The 16071-nt window shown below is 40.7% G+C and overlaps 1 protein-coding gene across 1 annotated transcript in view; it reads left to right on the forward strand.

Moving 5' to 3' along the window:
• COL19A1 (collagen type XIX alpha 1 chain) overlaps nucleotides 1–16071 on the forward strand; it is a 299548-nt gene that overhangs the window by 266889 nt on the left and 16588 nt on the right. The window contains exons 42-48 of the mRNA XM_008684899.2: nucleotides 3193–3237; nucleotides 5727–5771; nucleotides 5864–5926; nucleotides 10201–10236; nucleotides 10371–10415; nucleotides 13067–13237; nucleotides 14984–15050. Of these exons, the coding sequence (XP_008683121.1) occupies nucleotides 3193–3237; nucleotides 5727–5771; nucleotides 5864–5926; nucleotides 10201–10236; nucleotides 10371–10415; nucleotides 13067–13237; nucleotides 14984–15050 (472 nt within the window). The remainder of the gene's footprint in view (nucleotides 1–3192; nucleotides 3238–5726; nucleotides 5772–5863; nucleotides 5927–10200; nucleotides 10237–10370; nucleotides 10416–13066; nucleotides 13238–14983; nucleotides 15051–16071) is intronic.

Consider the following 16071-nt stretch of genomic DNA (forward strand, 5'->3'; position numbering starts at 1 on the left):
AGGAGACTTGATAAAATCACCAAGGGAATGACAGTAGATTTTATAAAAGAGAAGACCGAGGACTGAGCGCTGAGGCCTCCAACATAAAGGGATCAGGAAGAAAAGGAGGAATAAGCAGGGGAGACTGAGATGAAGTGACCAAGGAGGTAGGAGGGAAATTTGGTGTCCTGAAAGCCAAGTTAATATAATATATCAAGGTGAAGGGAGTGATCACCTGTCTCAAATACTGAAAATAGGGCTAGTATGATGGGGATGGGATGGTCAAGTACTAACCATTAGATTTAGCAATACAGAGGTTTAGCAATAAATGATTATTACCATTTCATGATTTTGGTAGGAGCAACTGTTGGATTTAAATGGATTTAATAGAGAATACGAAAAAAAGAATTAGAGATAGCAAATACAGTGTAACAGTGCTCAAGAAGTTTTGCTACAAAGGAAAGCAAAGAAATGGGTCAGTGGCTTCTAGAGGAAGTAGGGTAGGGTTTTATAAAATGGATTTTAGAAATGGACCATAGAAATATCAGAATAGTTGTATGCTAAAGGAATGATCCATTAGAATAGGGTAGGGGAGTGATGATATAGGAAGAAAGGGGAGAATTGCTGGAATGACATCCTTGAATACCTAGGAGAAAATGGGAACTAGTATATAAATGGAGGGTTTGGCTTCAGAGAGGAGTCTGGATAGTTCATCTCTAGTAACAGGTAGAAAAACAGAGTATAGACACTGATACACAGGAAGAATAATTGGTTGGGGTCTATAGAAGTTCTTTTCTGATTGCTGAAATTTTCTCAGAGATGGAAGAAGAAGATCATCATCTGAGAGTGAGTTAGGGAGAAGAGGTTGGAGATTTAAGGTGAAGGTCTTCTAAGAGAGAGGGAGTGTCCAGGGACAACAAAGTGTGGTGACTAGGCAGCCCCATTGCCCCCCTGAGGTTCATGGACATGAACTGAAGTGAGACCACTCAGGGAGATCTTCTCCAGCATGTACACTCAGGTAAAAACATAGATTTAAACAAGGTTCCAGTTTTGACAAATGAGTACTAGAAGCAAGACTGGGCCAAGAGAGTCAATGGTGTACACAAAGGAGTGATTATAACAAGTGTCTATGGAATTGAAACTAAATAAATAAGGGAGAGAGGCCATCGAGAGAGTGGAAGGATGATGAAAGATTTGTTCAATAGATTAGAGGTCTTGGTGGCATCAAAAGTGTGAGAATCCAAGGTACTCGAGGGAGTGAGTCAAAACTATGGTGGCCCAATATCAGAATGCATGAAACTGAGATTATGGGTGGGATGGAGTTATTGTTACTGACAAGGTCTCAGGTATAACAATGGAAATAAGAGACCAGATCATTAGAGGAGAATGGTTCAAAGAACTCCAGGGCTTGAACTTTGGAAGGACCATACTGTCCAAGAGAAGTCTTCTTTTTTTTTTTTTTAAAGATTTTATTTTATTATTTATTCGACAGAGATAGAGACAGCCAGCAAGAGAGGGAACACAAGCAGGGGGAGTGGGAGAGGAAGAAGCGGGCTCATAGCGGAGGAGCCTGATGTGGGGCTCGATCCCATAACGCCGGGATCACGCCCTGAGCCGAAGGCAGACGCTTAACTGCTGTGCCACCCAGGCGCCCCCAAGAGAAGTCTTCTTAATATTAACCTTTATCAGATATACAAGAGTTTCCACTGAATAAAAAGTTCCAATATATGCATTTCAGGGGCAAAAATCCCATAATTTAAAAGGAGCAGAGTGAGACTGACAAGAATTACTTGTTTATACTGTTTCTCCACTATTCTATTAGCTCTTTTTCTATTTGTCTATAACTATGCTTTATAGAGATATTACTTGTATTTATATGTTAGAGTTTATATCCTGTTGGTCTGGCCTTTCATTTTCATGCTTAATCTCATTGTACATGTAAATATAACGTCTATGTAGTCAAATAGCAAACTATTTTTCTTTGTGGTTTCTTGTTTTGCTTTTATGCATTAAGTTCCTTTTATTCTTATTCTCAACCAAAATTAGGTAGTCACTTAATATTTTCTTCTAGTTCTTTTATACTTCATATTATTTTACTTTTTACATAATCTATATGGGATTTACATGGAGTGTAACATAAAAAGAGGAATTAAACTTTTTTCAGGGAAATTACTCAATTATTAGCACTATTTGTTGAATAATAGATCCCTTTCTTTACTAAAATCCTATTATAGACGTTGGTCTATTTCTGAGTTTATATGGTGTTTTTATATTGCATCGACATATTGCTTAATCTTATGCCAATATTCCGTTATCTTAAGCGTTAGAGCTTTGTGATATGTTCAGATATTGGTATTGCTAATCTCCTTATTGTTCTTCTTTTAATTTTTTTCTTTTATCTTCTCATTTATTCATTATCTTGAGTGGACTTTAATATCATCTGACCAAGCTGCAATTTCATAAGAATTGCATTAAATTTATAAATTAGTTTGGGTAGCAATGACACCTTTACAACATTGTCTTGCCCTCCAAGAACAAAACATATCTCTCCCTTTAATCAAGTCTTCTTTTATGTTCCTGAGTGAAGTTATGGGGTTTTTTAATGTAGGTTCTGCTCAACAAAAATTGCCCTTTTATTACCCCATATATAATCATCAGTACTTTTAGCATCATCAGCTTTATCTAAAATACCCCATTGCCTTTGGAAAAAGAGTTGTGTCACTCTGCTGTTCCGAGCAATTCAAGGGATCTTCTGATGGCCTAATAAGAAGAACTACAAAATCCCTTGTTCTAAATATCTTTATTCGAACCCTACTTCCAGTAAGACAAGCATAGGAAAAGCTTCTAAGAAGATGTTCAATATGCTTTCTATTTTACGTATTGGTAATGGATTACTTCTGGAATAAAAATACTGTATTGACTAATTTTAGCTGTAAGGATGTGTGGCGTGCTATTAAAAATAGGTCACAGAAATGATAACCTAAATGCTTGTTTTCATTAAGATTATAATTTGCTTTCATTTTGGGGGGGGGGAAGCTTTAACAAATTTAGTTAGCTACTCATTTTATTTTCCCATCTGATGATATTGATAATGCTTATCAATACCAAAGAAAGCTTTACCAAATCAAATAATCATTTGAGCATTAATTTTATAGGTAAAGAAATTATAGATATCATTATAAGTAGCATTTTTTTTTTTTTTAATCTCGACAGGGGGATCGAGGCCCAGCAGGTCCCCCAGGAATAGCTGGAGTATCGGTGAGTCCAGAGTATCTCACATTATTTTCACAAGGAAGCAATTCTATCTCCACAGTAAATCTATGGCTAGGGATCAAGAAAGGCTGGGGAGCACACAGTAGCTCCTATGATATTAGGTTCTAGAAGCATCCAGTTAAAAAAAATAAAACCACCTTGTCTCTATCCATCCTCCAGAATTCTTTCTTTTTTATTTTTAAAAATATTTTTATTTATTTATTTTAAAGAGGGAGGGAGAGAAGAGATAAGGGCAGAGAGAGATGGAGAGAGAGAATCTCAAGCAGACTCCCCACTGAGTGCAGAGCCAAGCATGGAGCCCAGTGTGGGGCTTGATCCCATGACCCTAGGATCATGACCTGAGCTGAAATAAAGAGTCCAACACTTCACTGACTGCAACACCCAGGGACCCCAAGACTGCTCCTTTCTTTATTTTCACCTTTTTCTTATTTTTTGTCTTTTTCTTTCTTTCTCCCAACTCTCTTAAGGAGGGGAGGAGATGCCCAGTTAGTTACCTGTGCCAGTATGTCAGTACACAAGCTCAACTTTGAGAAGCTTGTTTTGTTTCTCTGTTCTTGTCCTATTCAAGGTTTCTTGGCCCCCAAAAGACGAAGTTCTTATCCTTAGACATGTACTTCAAGTTCTTGGTATTAAGCTGCAATCTGCCTGAGTTTTCCCTCGGCCTGGTGTTATTAACAGATCTTTACTGCTGCTAATGTTTCCTCGTAAACTAGCCCTTCCAGCCTCTCAATCATTTTTGTTGCTCTCTGATGTCAAATGTTTTAATCTCATCAAGGTCGTTTCAAATGAATAGGAAGTGCTCCAGGAAAGGTTGAAATCATTTCTCTGAGCCCTAGGGATCATTCTGATCTTCATTCATGATGCTCTAATTAAAATGTTGCGGCCATGCTTTATGAATGAGAGCCCACTTATTCTTTTGTTCAGTGCCCCTGCAGGGTAGGCCCAGGGTAGGCAAGTCAGTGGAAACTATGTGCTTGAATCATAAGAATACAAGATAAGAAAGGGCCCTACCATCTCACTCACCACCACCCATTGACATCTATTGACACCCAGCACAACCCAGAGTGTCCATCACCACCCACCGCCACCCACTGCCATTCACCACCACCCATCACTCCCATTCTTTAAAAGGTTAATAGCCACTCCATTTTACTCTATGTAGTTGTTAAGCCTAATAACAAAAATTTAAAACCCATGCATAATCTGTAGAAAACCATCCTTTATAGAGGATGAATCCCCTTATTTAGCTGTTCCATCTCTTTCTAGTATATTCAAGCCCATGCAGAGATTTCTCGAGGGCTTCTTTCTCCTAATTCTCCCCAGACTGACACATGGGTATAGAAGAGGGGGTGTCTGTGAATGCTGGCAGTGAGGTGAGGCCTCCAGTCAGCATGCTCTACCCCAGGTTCGCCAAGCTCCCCCTGACCTTCGAGATCGCTGCTGCCTGCTATGGATGTCCCTGATCCCTTTGTCTCAGATCTCAAAGCTTGAGCACTCTCCCCCTTGTGTCCTATGCCAAGACGATGTTGGACATTAGTCTTCCAGGTCTAACACATCCCCCCAACTTCGGCCCACAAGAGCTTCAGCAGTTCCTGCTTGTAGTCACAGGTCTGGGGAACCAGGGCTGCCCTGTCGGGCCCTGTGTCTGCCTAGCTTCACCACTCAGCCGTGTCCAAACTTGTGAGGGGGGCTCCTCCCAAAGTTCTAGACAACAAGAGGAGCAAAGGGTCCTTCCTTTTCAGACTCTCTCCTGGGGAACCTACTAGGGTTTCTGCAGCCTCAGGCCCAGGCCTACATCCCTGCACTATTTGGTTTTCTGTCCACATTAGGTCTAAGTGGTGGGACGTGGCTCCTTCTTTAAGCTTGGTCTGGACACTTTGGCACTTCTCACTTCTGCTCTCTGATGGACCATCTTCCTCTCTTGTCCCTCCCAGTGGTCTCTACTCAACATTTCTCTGTCATCAGTCCTCCAAGCCACAGTGTGTTGGAGCAAATTAATCTTGCCTTCTTCCTTTCAACCAAACATGGCTTTTCAAGTCGACAATAGTTTCTCTTCAGGCTATTCTACTATGAACCTAGAAAGCGTCTTATGAAACACACAGTCTAGGAAAGATTTCTTTGGGGGTGTGCCCTCCCACTCCCAAAGTCAAGAAGAGCTGCCAATCAAATAAGGCACTAGATACATTTCCAGTAATGAGGATACATTGGTTTCATATTTTCAAAAATATTATCGTCCCCTCCCATCCCTCTGCTTTAGACATATATGTACATTCAGAGAACTGCATTCTAGTCCGTATCTCGGAACTTCCATAGTCAAGTGTATATCCCCACAGACTCAGTCCCATTAGGAATGCCATTTTAGCATAGAGAGCCACAAGCCTGGAAGCACATTAAATTCACGGGCGGGGAGGGGAAGCACATGGCATCATGCCCTAATTTGGCTCTTAACATTTCTCTTTGATTTGATTTTCCAGGGAAAACCTGGAGCCCCAGGGCCTCCAGGAGTTCCAGGGGAACCGGTGAGTGCCAGCCACTTACTTCACAGTTGTACTTGCATGCTATTTCAAAGCTTTTCATAGCAATTAATATTTGTCTGTGAACATGCCTATAGGGTGACAGAGGGCCTGTTGGAGATATAGGTTTCCCTGGACCAGAAGGACCCTCCGGAAGGCCAGTAAGTACTTTTTACTATTTAAAATTTGCCAGTTTGAGAAATATTCCAAGCAGTGACTCTTTCCATATCTCCTTGGAAAATCTGACATTTGTAGTTTCTAAGGAAGTAAGAGCAAGTTCCACAAATGGATCTTTGGGGGTGTGCTTCTCGCTGAGTGTCCCAGCTCTGTATGAGGTATCTTCATGTCTTAAACAGTGATGAAAAAAGTGATATTTCTTTGTTTGTTTGTTTGTTTGTTTGTTTGTTTGTTTTAAGAGTCAGGAGATGAGACTCATTATTTCTTAAGTCTTATATTCTCTGAGTTAAAAAACAAAATGGCCTGTCACATCCTAAAATATAAAGAAGCTGAAGACTCACAGATATAACTCCTGGGTGCTAAGCTAAAAACTAAAGTAGAAGCTGTTTTCTCAGATTCCCTTCTTTATCTATGGACTTTGTTCTTATACTTTCATAAATCATGCTTCTAAACATAGCATCGCCTTGATTCCTCAAAGAGCTCTTGGATACTGACATATCTTGCTGTAATGTGGTAATAATTATTCTTACTAATTCAGTTCAGTTCAACAAATACTCATCTAGTCTCTGCTGTTTGCTAAGGATGTGCTGGGCCATGGCGGAGGGGGTGTAAAGATGAATGACAGATAGCCCCCTCTTGGGTTTACTCTTTATAGAAGGTCTCTGCTCCCTCTGCTTGTTTATTTGTGTGGGGGGAGGGAGTGCTATTAGAAGGAGGATACTGAAGGTGAACAAGCAACAGAGTTCACGAGCCTGGTGGTTCAGCACCTCTGGGAAACCTTCTGGGTCTGAGTGCTCCCTGGCCACCAGCTCCTCAGGGAAGGCAACATAAACATATAGGCAGCATATACAATTTAGAGTCAGAAAGATACAGGTTTGAATTGTGACTCAAAGCGTGTTGTGAGTCACTGAAGTAATATGGCATATGGTAAGCATTTCCAGTGCCTGGCCCTGAGAGGGGCTCAATAAATAGCTTCGATCCCTGCCTCCCCCTTCACCTCCTTTCGCAACTCCCTATCCCGGGCCCCTGACCATTTCCTAAATGCTTGCCCAGGAGATGATGCAAAAAGCAATTTGTTTATTCAACAACTATTTCTTGAGCACCTACGAAAATGCTAAGCACGCTTCTGGGTGCCAGCACCTCGTGGCTTTACGTTCTAGTACAGGGACACAGACAACAAACAAATACACATACACACACAATTTCAGGTAGAAAAAGCTCTAAATAGGGTGACGCACTGGAGTAGCATTTAAATAGAGCAGTTAAGAAAGGCATGCCGTTTAAGCAGAAACCTGCATGAAGTGCGAGATCAAACCTGGAGTGGTTGTCAAAGGCATTGCTTCAAGGAAGAGAAATGACCATAGAGGAGTGAGCCTGGTGTGTTGAAGGAACAACAAAAGGCATGAGGTCAAGAATGCACTAAGCTAACCAAGAGTGGGAAAGATACCAAGAGAGAAGTTGGCAGTGGCCCGGCCGTAAGGAATTCTAAGCCATGAGTGGAGTTTGGATTTCATTTGAAGTATGATGGAGACCCGTTGAAACATTTGTAGTGGAGAAGGAAAATGACTGGAGTAGATTTTAAAGTATCAATCTGACTATTATGTGGAGAGCAGACTGTAGGAAGCAGAATGGAAGCAGACAGAGCACTGAGGAAACATTGCCATAATCCCCATGAGAAATAATGACGGGGAGAACAGGGAGATCATGAGGAGTAAGTACATCGAAGGGGGAGTCAGCAAACTCACTGATGGACCAGATGTGGGGTGTGAGGGAGAGATAAGGCACAGCTGTGGTGTGGGGTCTGAGCAGCCATGTCACAGTGATGCTTTTGGTGAGATGGGAAAGATTGGAGATGGGTTGGTTTGGGAGGGAAAACCAAGAATTCTCTGTGTTGGACACATTCAACTTCAAGCACTATTAGACATCCAAGTGGAAATGTCAAGTAAGCAGTAGATATACACATCTTAAATTAATGGAGAGATCAGGACTGGAGAGGCTGATTTGGGTATTTAAATCCGAGCCTGGATGAAATGGAGTCATTGTGGATTGGAAGGGAAGAGAGCACTTCAAGTATTAGGAAAAAGAGCCTTCAAAAAGACTGGGAAGGTACAGCTGATGAGATAGGAAGAAAAGCAGTTGAATGAGGTTTCCTGGATGTCAAGGGAACTAAGTGTTTTAAGACAGAGAAATGATGAACATCTAGATAAGTCATGTGAGAGCTGACAGTTCTCCACTGGGTTTAGAAATGTGGTGGTCCTTGGTGGGAGAGGTTACAGCACGCTTGTATTTTGATAAGAATGATCCAGTTGAGAGGGGAAGTTTTGATGATACCATGCGAGTAGAGAGAACTTTGAGTAGGGGGAGAAGACTGCTATTCCACTCAGAAGTGGAAATCGGTCTTCACAAGAAACAGGGGCAGCTCATCTTTCTTACCGGGAGGAAAGAGGCAGGCAGAAGTTGGTGTACAAATGCGTGTAGGTTGGTGGATCCCGTGGAGGGAAGGAAGGTGAGATGGTTCTCTCCTATTTATTTTCTCAGTGGAAGAAGAATCGAGGTCATCAGTTGGGTGTAAGGAATCAGGTGGTGATGCTGGAGATCTGGAGACACAGGAAAATCTGCGCAAGAGTACTTTGGGAGAGAAGGAAAGGGAGTTGAATCAGGAAATCCAGGATAGCCTGGTAATACAGAGGGGCTACTTGCCATCTGCTTTCGTACGTTTAGATGGGAACAAGTGAGCAAGGAGATGTGTTTCTCTTCCAGTGCACTCAGGTGCTCACTCAGAGGCAGACATGCGGTAGACAGAAAGTTGTTACACCCAGGGATGGAGTTCTTCCAGATAAGTGAGATGAGGGAGGGAAACACAAATCCATACAGGCTATTCTAAAAATCTCTAAAAAGCAGTACTTGTCTAGGGAAAGCAAGTTAATAACACCTTTATATACAAAGGAGAACACACATGATAGTCTTTGATGAACTACAAAAGACAAAAGAAAAAAAAAAAGACTGTAGTGTATTTCTTTTCTTACATTGTTACCAAAAGCATGAATTACATTTTAATACTAGATTTATCTTCTTTTATCCAAGTGATACAGTTGGGTTGTTTTTGGGTTTTTTTTTTTACCCACATCCTCTCCTTAATCAGATTTATCTTTGTTGCTTGTGTTTCTGGATGTAATAAATTCTTTGAACCATGCACCGCAGGTAGCATGTTCTTAGTTAAAGCACTCTAGATAATTCCCAGGATGTTCAGAGACGTTGGGGGACTTTGGTTGGGTTATCAACTGTGACGGATTTTAGTGTAATTTATAGCAGTGAAACATGCGCTCGTCTGCAGTTCCATCCTCATAGAATCCATTCCAGCAAAATAAAACTCCCCTCGGCTTTTCGGAGGAGCGTGTCCGTGCAGTTGCCTGCTGGCTAAGAAATCATTTTCCTCACCTTGATCTCTCTCTTCAAACCAAATCTCAAAAACACATCTGCTATTGGACTCTAGGTGTTTGATTTGACCCCAAGTGCTTTCCCTTCTCACATCTCCCGGCCAAAAGTTCTCTCCGTCTTACAAATCTCTGAGCAGGGGGCTCTATTTCCACCTCCAGAACTGCCTTGTAAAGTTTGGGAAACTTCCAGTTTACTAATAAAAAATCACTATTTAGTGCTCTCAAAAACCGTGATCACAGATCTCCTACTTTTCTTTCATATTCTCCCACTGATAAATAACAAATTGTTCTCTGGCTGACAGTTCATTTCATGCTCTGGCCATGTTATGAAATTTCCCGAGCAGCGACGAGACCATTTACAGAGAATGACTCTCCGTGCTGGAAAATTGTTGGAGGGTAACAATAAATGCCACACACCAGCCACCCAGCACCGCGGGGCACCTTATTTTTCAGAATGTACCTAACGGAATAAGTAAGGAAAAATAATCCCATTGACTATTTACAGTGAGCTAGGCATTTTCTGTTACTTCACCAAATCCTTAGTTTTAAAGTCACGATGTTATCCTCACTTTGTAAGGAAAGAAGCTGATGCTATTAAGGGTCAGTAAATTGCCTGAAGTAAATGGAACTTGTCGGAGACAGAGTCAAAATTTGAACTCAGGGCCATCTCTTCTATCAACTTTGTTTTCTGTTTTGCCATATTGCCTTACCAAAATAGCAGAAATATGGTGACTAAGACCTCCAAACTTCAGCTTTCTGTTGTGTTTAACTATGTCTACTGATGCAGAATTAGAAATATTAATCAACTTTTGTCTTTATAGGGAATAAATGGAAAAGATGGATTGCCAGGTGCTCAGGTATGGAAAATACCACTTCGAGTAAATGTTCTGATGTAAAACGTCATCCACAGTACCTGTCAGAATACTTGACAGCAGGCTGGGGAGGAACCTTGGCAAGCAGTGATCTTTTAGCGTTGACATTTGTTTTTCAGGGTATCACGGGTAAACCTGGAGACAGAGGCCCCAAAGGAGAACGTGTATGTATAATACTCTTGTGATCGTGATTTAAGCCTGTTGGCTGCAATTGCCTTATGCTTTGAGTTATGCAATATGTGTGTGGATCCCTGCAAATCCCCCAGTATGACACATCTAGGGCGTATGTGATCCAAGATCTCTCCTAGGCATAAACTAGGCCAAGTAAAGGACCCAGAAGCAGGCCGTATGGCAGGTACACCTACAGCGATGCCCTTTATTCAGAACTAAGTCTGGTGTGCTATTCCAGTTTGGAAAGCTTTGATCCTCCTGTCTCAGACCCATAGTCCTACTAGAACGATCACCCATTTCTTGTTCCTTGGAGAAGGGTTTCTCAACCTCAGCACTGTTGATGTTTGGAGGCAGACAGGTCTTTGCTGTAAGTGTCCGTCCCGTGCACTTAGGACATTTCGCAGCACCCCTGGCCTCTAGCCACCAGATGCAGTACCACCACCTTCCCTCCAGTTGCGACAACCAAAAATGTCTCCAGACATCACCAGATGCCTTCTGAGGATGAGAGTGGCCCTTGTTGAGAACCCCTGACCTTGTGGAATATGAAGTCGAGTCAAGGCAGTGGTGGGAGGAGGTAGAGCGGTGAGAGTGGAACGGAACACAAAGAGCGACGAGTCATGCCAATTCTGTTATATGCTTTTATTGGAATTGTTTTGGTTGTTATTGTTCCAACGTCCCGTTATTTTCTTTAGTGAATCCTAATGTTTTCTAGGAGAGTTGGAGTCATTCCACTGCAAAGATTATTCACGCATTGTTATTCAGTGGAATTCTCACGAGGGCTGCTAGTGTGTTGTGTGTGTGTGTTTTATGTACTGGTGTCTAGTTTACTTGTTTTTATTTTTTACACAAATAATTTGTGATAACTGAAGGACATGTGAAAACAGAGGTAATATAAATTTAAAAAAAAGAAAAAGGTCTACATTATCCCACTGCATATAGATAAGGATTCTTGATTTTGGACAATCACTATTTTGGACATATTTCTATTTCTCTCTTACACGTGATATACATATATACTTAATGTATCAATACAAATGAATAGATGCTCTTCCAAAAATGTGTTCAGACTGTTTTGTAAATGGCTTTTTTCACCTAACACTATATAATGACCATCTTTCCACGCCAGTAAATATAGACCTACATGTGACTTTTAGTGGCTATGTGTTATTCCTCTGTTTGGATACACCTTACTTCACTTTCCTAGTCCCCTTTTTCTGATATGTAGGTTCTTCCCAGTTTTCATAATAATAAACATCACAGTAATGAACATCCTTGTGCCTAAATTATAAAACAATTTTAATATGCTAAAGACTGATGATTTTACACTCGATCACGGTATTGATCAGCATGTGTTAGTACTTCTTTTCTTTGTTTTTTGTTTTTTTATTTGGCTCATCTCAGCTATTTCCCCAACTGTGAGTTGATATGTTCCTATGCAGATACATTTGTATAACTAAGACAGTAGCATTGGAATTAGGTCCATCTGCTTTTTCTTCTTTCTATATGGCTTCTTTCTACATCTCTTCCTTCCATGATCGAAGAGATCCCTGTAATTGTTCATTTGTTTTCATTACTTTTTTTAAATCCAGAGAAATGGAGTTTGGCCTTTTGCACAGTAGTCACAAATAAAAGAATAGCACAGTGAAATACAGGGCAGCCTCAGTGCACCATTCCATCATATTTGGTGTGATCACCAGCTCCTGCCTTTGTGGAACTGAGTATTTGGAATATCTGTAACTGAAACTCACACTGTGCTACATGTATACACCTCTCTCCTGAAACCCTGCCATCCTCTAATGCACAAACACATGCAGTAGTAGACACCTTGCTGGATAAAGGTCAGCATTAAATAAACTTCATATCACAGTCAAGCCACCTAATACTATCTTACACCTAATTTACTGAGGCACTTTACTCAGTGAATCCTCTCATAGGTCATTTATGTTATGGAGTATATGATCTCAGTGATGACCCTCCACCCCAGGCACCTGCTCTGAACTTTTCCAAAGGCTCTCCTGTCTCATCTTCCTGAGTTGTATGTCTTTGGGACACAGAATGTGTGCACGTGTACACACACACACACACACACACACTCACACAGTCACATCTGTAAAACATGACTAAAGAAACCAACCCACAGAATCTAGCAAAGATTCTGATAAAGGTAAAAGAAGAAGAAAAGTGCATGATTTGGGAAGGATTTTGAGGGTCCTGAAGTTTTTACTTAGTGTAAAATCTCAGTGACCATTCAAGTGCAAAATCCTCTTGGCCATCTTCCTTTATTATTGCCAAGGAGACCCAGGCCTGAAGTGAGAGCTGCTGTTGACTTTCAAAAGTGTCATCATTCTAGACTGGCAATCAAGTACAACTAACATTGTCACTAACTTTTTACTGAGTACCTTCGACATGCCAGGCATTGTTCTAAGCACTTGACTTGACTCATTCATTTCTCAGCATCACCCTCCTTAGAGGCTACTATTAATATCTCCACTTTATGGGACAGGAAAGTAGGGCACAGAGGGCTTAATTCCCTTATCTGAGGTCCCACAGCTAGTAGGTGCCAGTATGAATCCAGAACCTTTTCTCTTAACCACAGCTTATGTGTTCTAGAAGAAGTCATTATTATTAAGTTTTTCCTTCACAGGGTGACCAGGGAATTCCAGGAGACAGAGGCCCACAAGGTGAACAGGGAAAACCAGGCCTTCCAGGCATGAAGGGAGCCATAGGTCCTGTGGGGCCACCTGGAAACAAGGGTTCCACGGGATCCCCCGGGCACCAAGGCCCTCCAGGCAATCCAGGCATCCCAGGCACTGCGGTGAGTGGTGCCAAGATCTCCAGCAGCTCCTGGCTAGGATTGACCACATATCCCTTTACAGTGAAAGCAATCATAATCCTTTTAAAAGAAATACAGTGAACCTAAATTGGTCTCTACAAGGATAGCAATAGCTGCCATTTATTTCAAGGTATTATTTCAAGATCCTTCACTAAGTCCTTACTATACGTCACCTCAGTAGGTCCTCACAACAGGGAGGATCGGTGTCCTATCAGCCCCACTTTACAAATGCAAAAACTGAGAGTTGACTTGTTCAGGGTCACAGTTATTTAGTGGGTTAGACCCAGGTCTGACTGACTCCAAAGCCATGCTCTTAAATACCATCTATAATGTCTCCTTATACTACACAGACAACATATGTCTGTTTCATATTAAAACACTATGTGTTGAGTAGGAGAACAACAAACCCGCCCTGAGGGGTACTTTGAGGTGGAAAACAGGCCAAGAAGGAGCGTTTGGTTAAGGAAGCCCATATTAATATTAATATGCTCCAGGAGGTGTGGTGGATGGCCATTCACAGAGGAACTTAACCAGAAAATATCCTTGTCGGGGAGAAGGGAGGGTCCTGGAGTGGGGAGGGTGGGGCGGGGAGTTAAGGACACACTGTCCTCAGATAATCAGCCAATACCAGATGGAGGGCCAAATTAGGCATTCCCACAATATTGAGATTCTTTATTTTTACCCACTGTCCCTAAGCTCTATTTGAATAAAGCCTGTATAATGAGCTCTCAGTGCTGTGTCAATAATTGGTATTAGATGCATTAACTCAAGTTCATATGTCCCATATTCCATGAAAATAAAATATTGAAAGAGAGCATTTTTGGAACTATTTTGTCCTACAGAAATCATCATTTTATGAGCCCATCACATTGTCTTTAATGTCACACATATACCCCTGGATAATAACCACTAAAAAAAAAAAAAAAAAAAAAAAAAAAAAAAAGAGAGAGAGTAATAAAATACTTCGAAATCCTAACGGTCATGAAAAATAATAGCTCTCTTTTAAAAATGCCAAAGTACCACAGTAAAATATTACTATTATAAATGTTAGATTCTTTGCCAAATTCATGTAGCTTCATTTGTCAAGGGGTTAAAAATTCAACTGACATCATTTACCTACTTTCCTTTCTCATGGCCCATAGCATTTTCTATTTAAAAAAATTGCTTAATACAAATATGCTTACAAAGTGTAAATTACAGAATAAACTATACTGTAAAAATGACTAAAACTTGGCAAGTTTGATCCCATGAATAAAACATTTTAAAGAATAATCCAGCTTACTTGGAGTTCTCTTCCTTTGAAGATGCACAGTATCAGTGAGATGTTGACTTTACCAGTGCCCGGGGATTGGTTAGAAGTTAAATTGTGCCTGGGATATTAATGTCATGATAACACTGTTCAAGTCCTGTAACTTCAGAAAATGAAGTAATAGGAAACATCTTTCCTAATCATATGAAGCCATGTCTCTCCATTTAATAAGAAATATGTTTGAATCACTGGTTATGATTCCAGCCCACAGCTTTTAAAGCAATTATGCACTTCAAGTTCTTCCCAGCATTTGGTCAAAACAAAGATATTTATTTCCTAATGTAGTCAATTGCCAAAAGCATTTTGCTTGCAATGTATCTGCACAAAAGTTTTGAGTATGCACACCAACCCAGGATTCCTATTCTTTCTTCATTTGTGCTATGCTCTACTTTAACAGACCTTTTTCTCCCCTTCTTTAGGCTGATGCAGTTTCATTTGAAGAGATAAAGAAGTATATTAATCAAGAGGTTCTAAGGATTTTTGAAGGTTAGATTTACCTAATAAACATTTCTGAAATTTTCGCCAATTACTACCTCCCATCCACTGTGGAGGACCCCTTTAGCGCTCTCTCAACAGATGGCCATGCAACAACAATGTGCAGAGGCAACCTATTTTATGAGGGGGATGGGGCATCTCTGTTTGATAGAAAATTCTTCCTTACACTGAGTTAAATTTGCCTCTTTCTAACTTCCTCTCATCATTCCTGGTCTGTGAAATAGCACAGGTAAAGTATCTTCCTCTATTCCCATGACAGCCCTTATGATATTTTTCCATATCCATGGTGCTCCTCCTTACTTTTCTCTTTTATGGTGCAAGTGTATCCAGCCCCTCCACTGTCACCACCGTTGAGAAACACTTCATTTTTAAATGGCCCTCATTCACCCAGGAGTATTTTGACCAACAGAGTATAGGGTGTTTTGATCTAGACCCAGGTCGGCAAACTGTGGCCCACCAGTCAAGTTCACCTGCCCCCTGTTTTTGTGCGGCCCACAAGCTGACTTGGTTTTTACTTTTTTTGGGGGGGGGATAGTGAAGGGGAGCACGTAGGGAGTACACATTTTAATGTTTTTTTAAAATCAAAAGACTATTTCATGATATGATAATGATCTGAAATGCAAATTTATTTCCATAAATAAATTTAATTGGAGCACAGTCAGATTCATTCTTTTATGAAATTTCTCTCTCTGTTTTCATGCTAGGGCTGATGAATTGACTAGTTGTCAGACTTAACTGTTTATTATCTGCCCCTTTGCAGAGAAAGTTTTCTAACCCTTGATACAGGCACTTCAATATTGCTGCCTAAGAGAGCATCCCTTAAAAAAGAAAAAAAGCCTTCCTTGATTTTGATTTTTCAATTACCTAACAACCCTGGATCGTGTTTACACAAACTTTTAAAAATCAGGTGTTTCTCATTGTGCGCTGTGTCCATTTTTAAAATCTAAGTGTGTGATTTTATGTTTCTCCGTATTAAATTTCAAAAGGTTTGCATTCACACATTGTCCCAAAC

The sequence above is a fragment of the Ursus maritimus genome, unplaced genomic scaffold (assembly GCF_017311325.1).
Source record: "Ursus maritimus isolate PB19 unplaced genomic scaffold, ASM1731132v1 scaffold_29, whole genome shotgun sequence".
Lineage (NCBI taxonomy): Eukaryota > Metazoa > Chordata > Mammalia > Carnivora > Ursidae > Ursus > Ursus maritimus.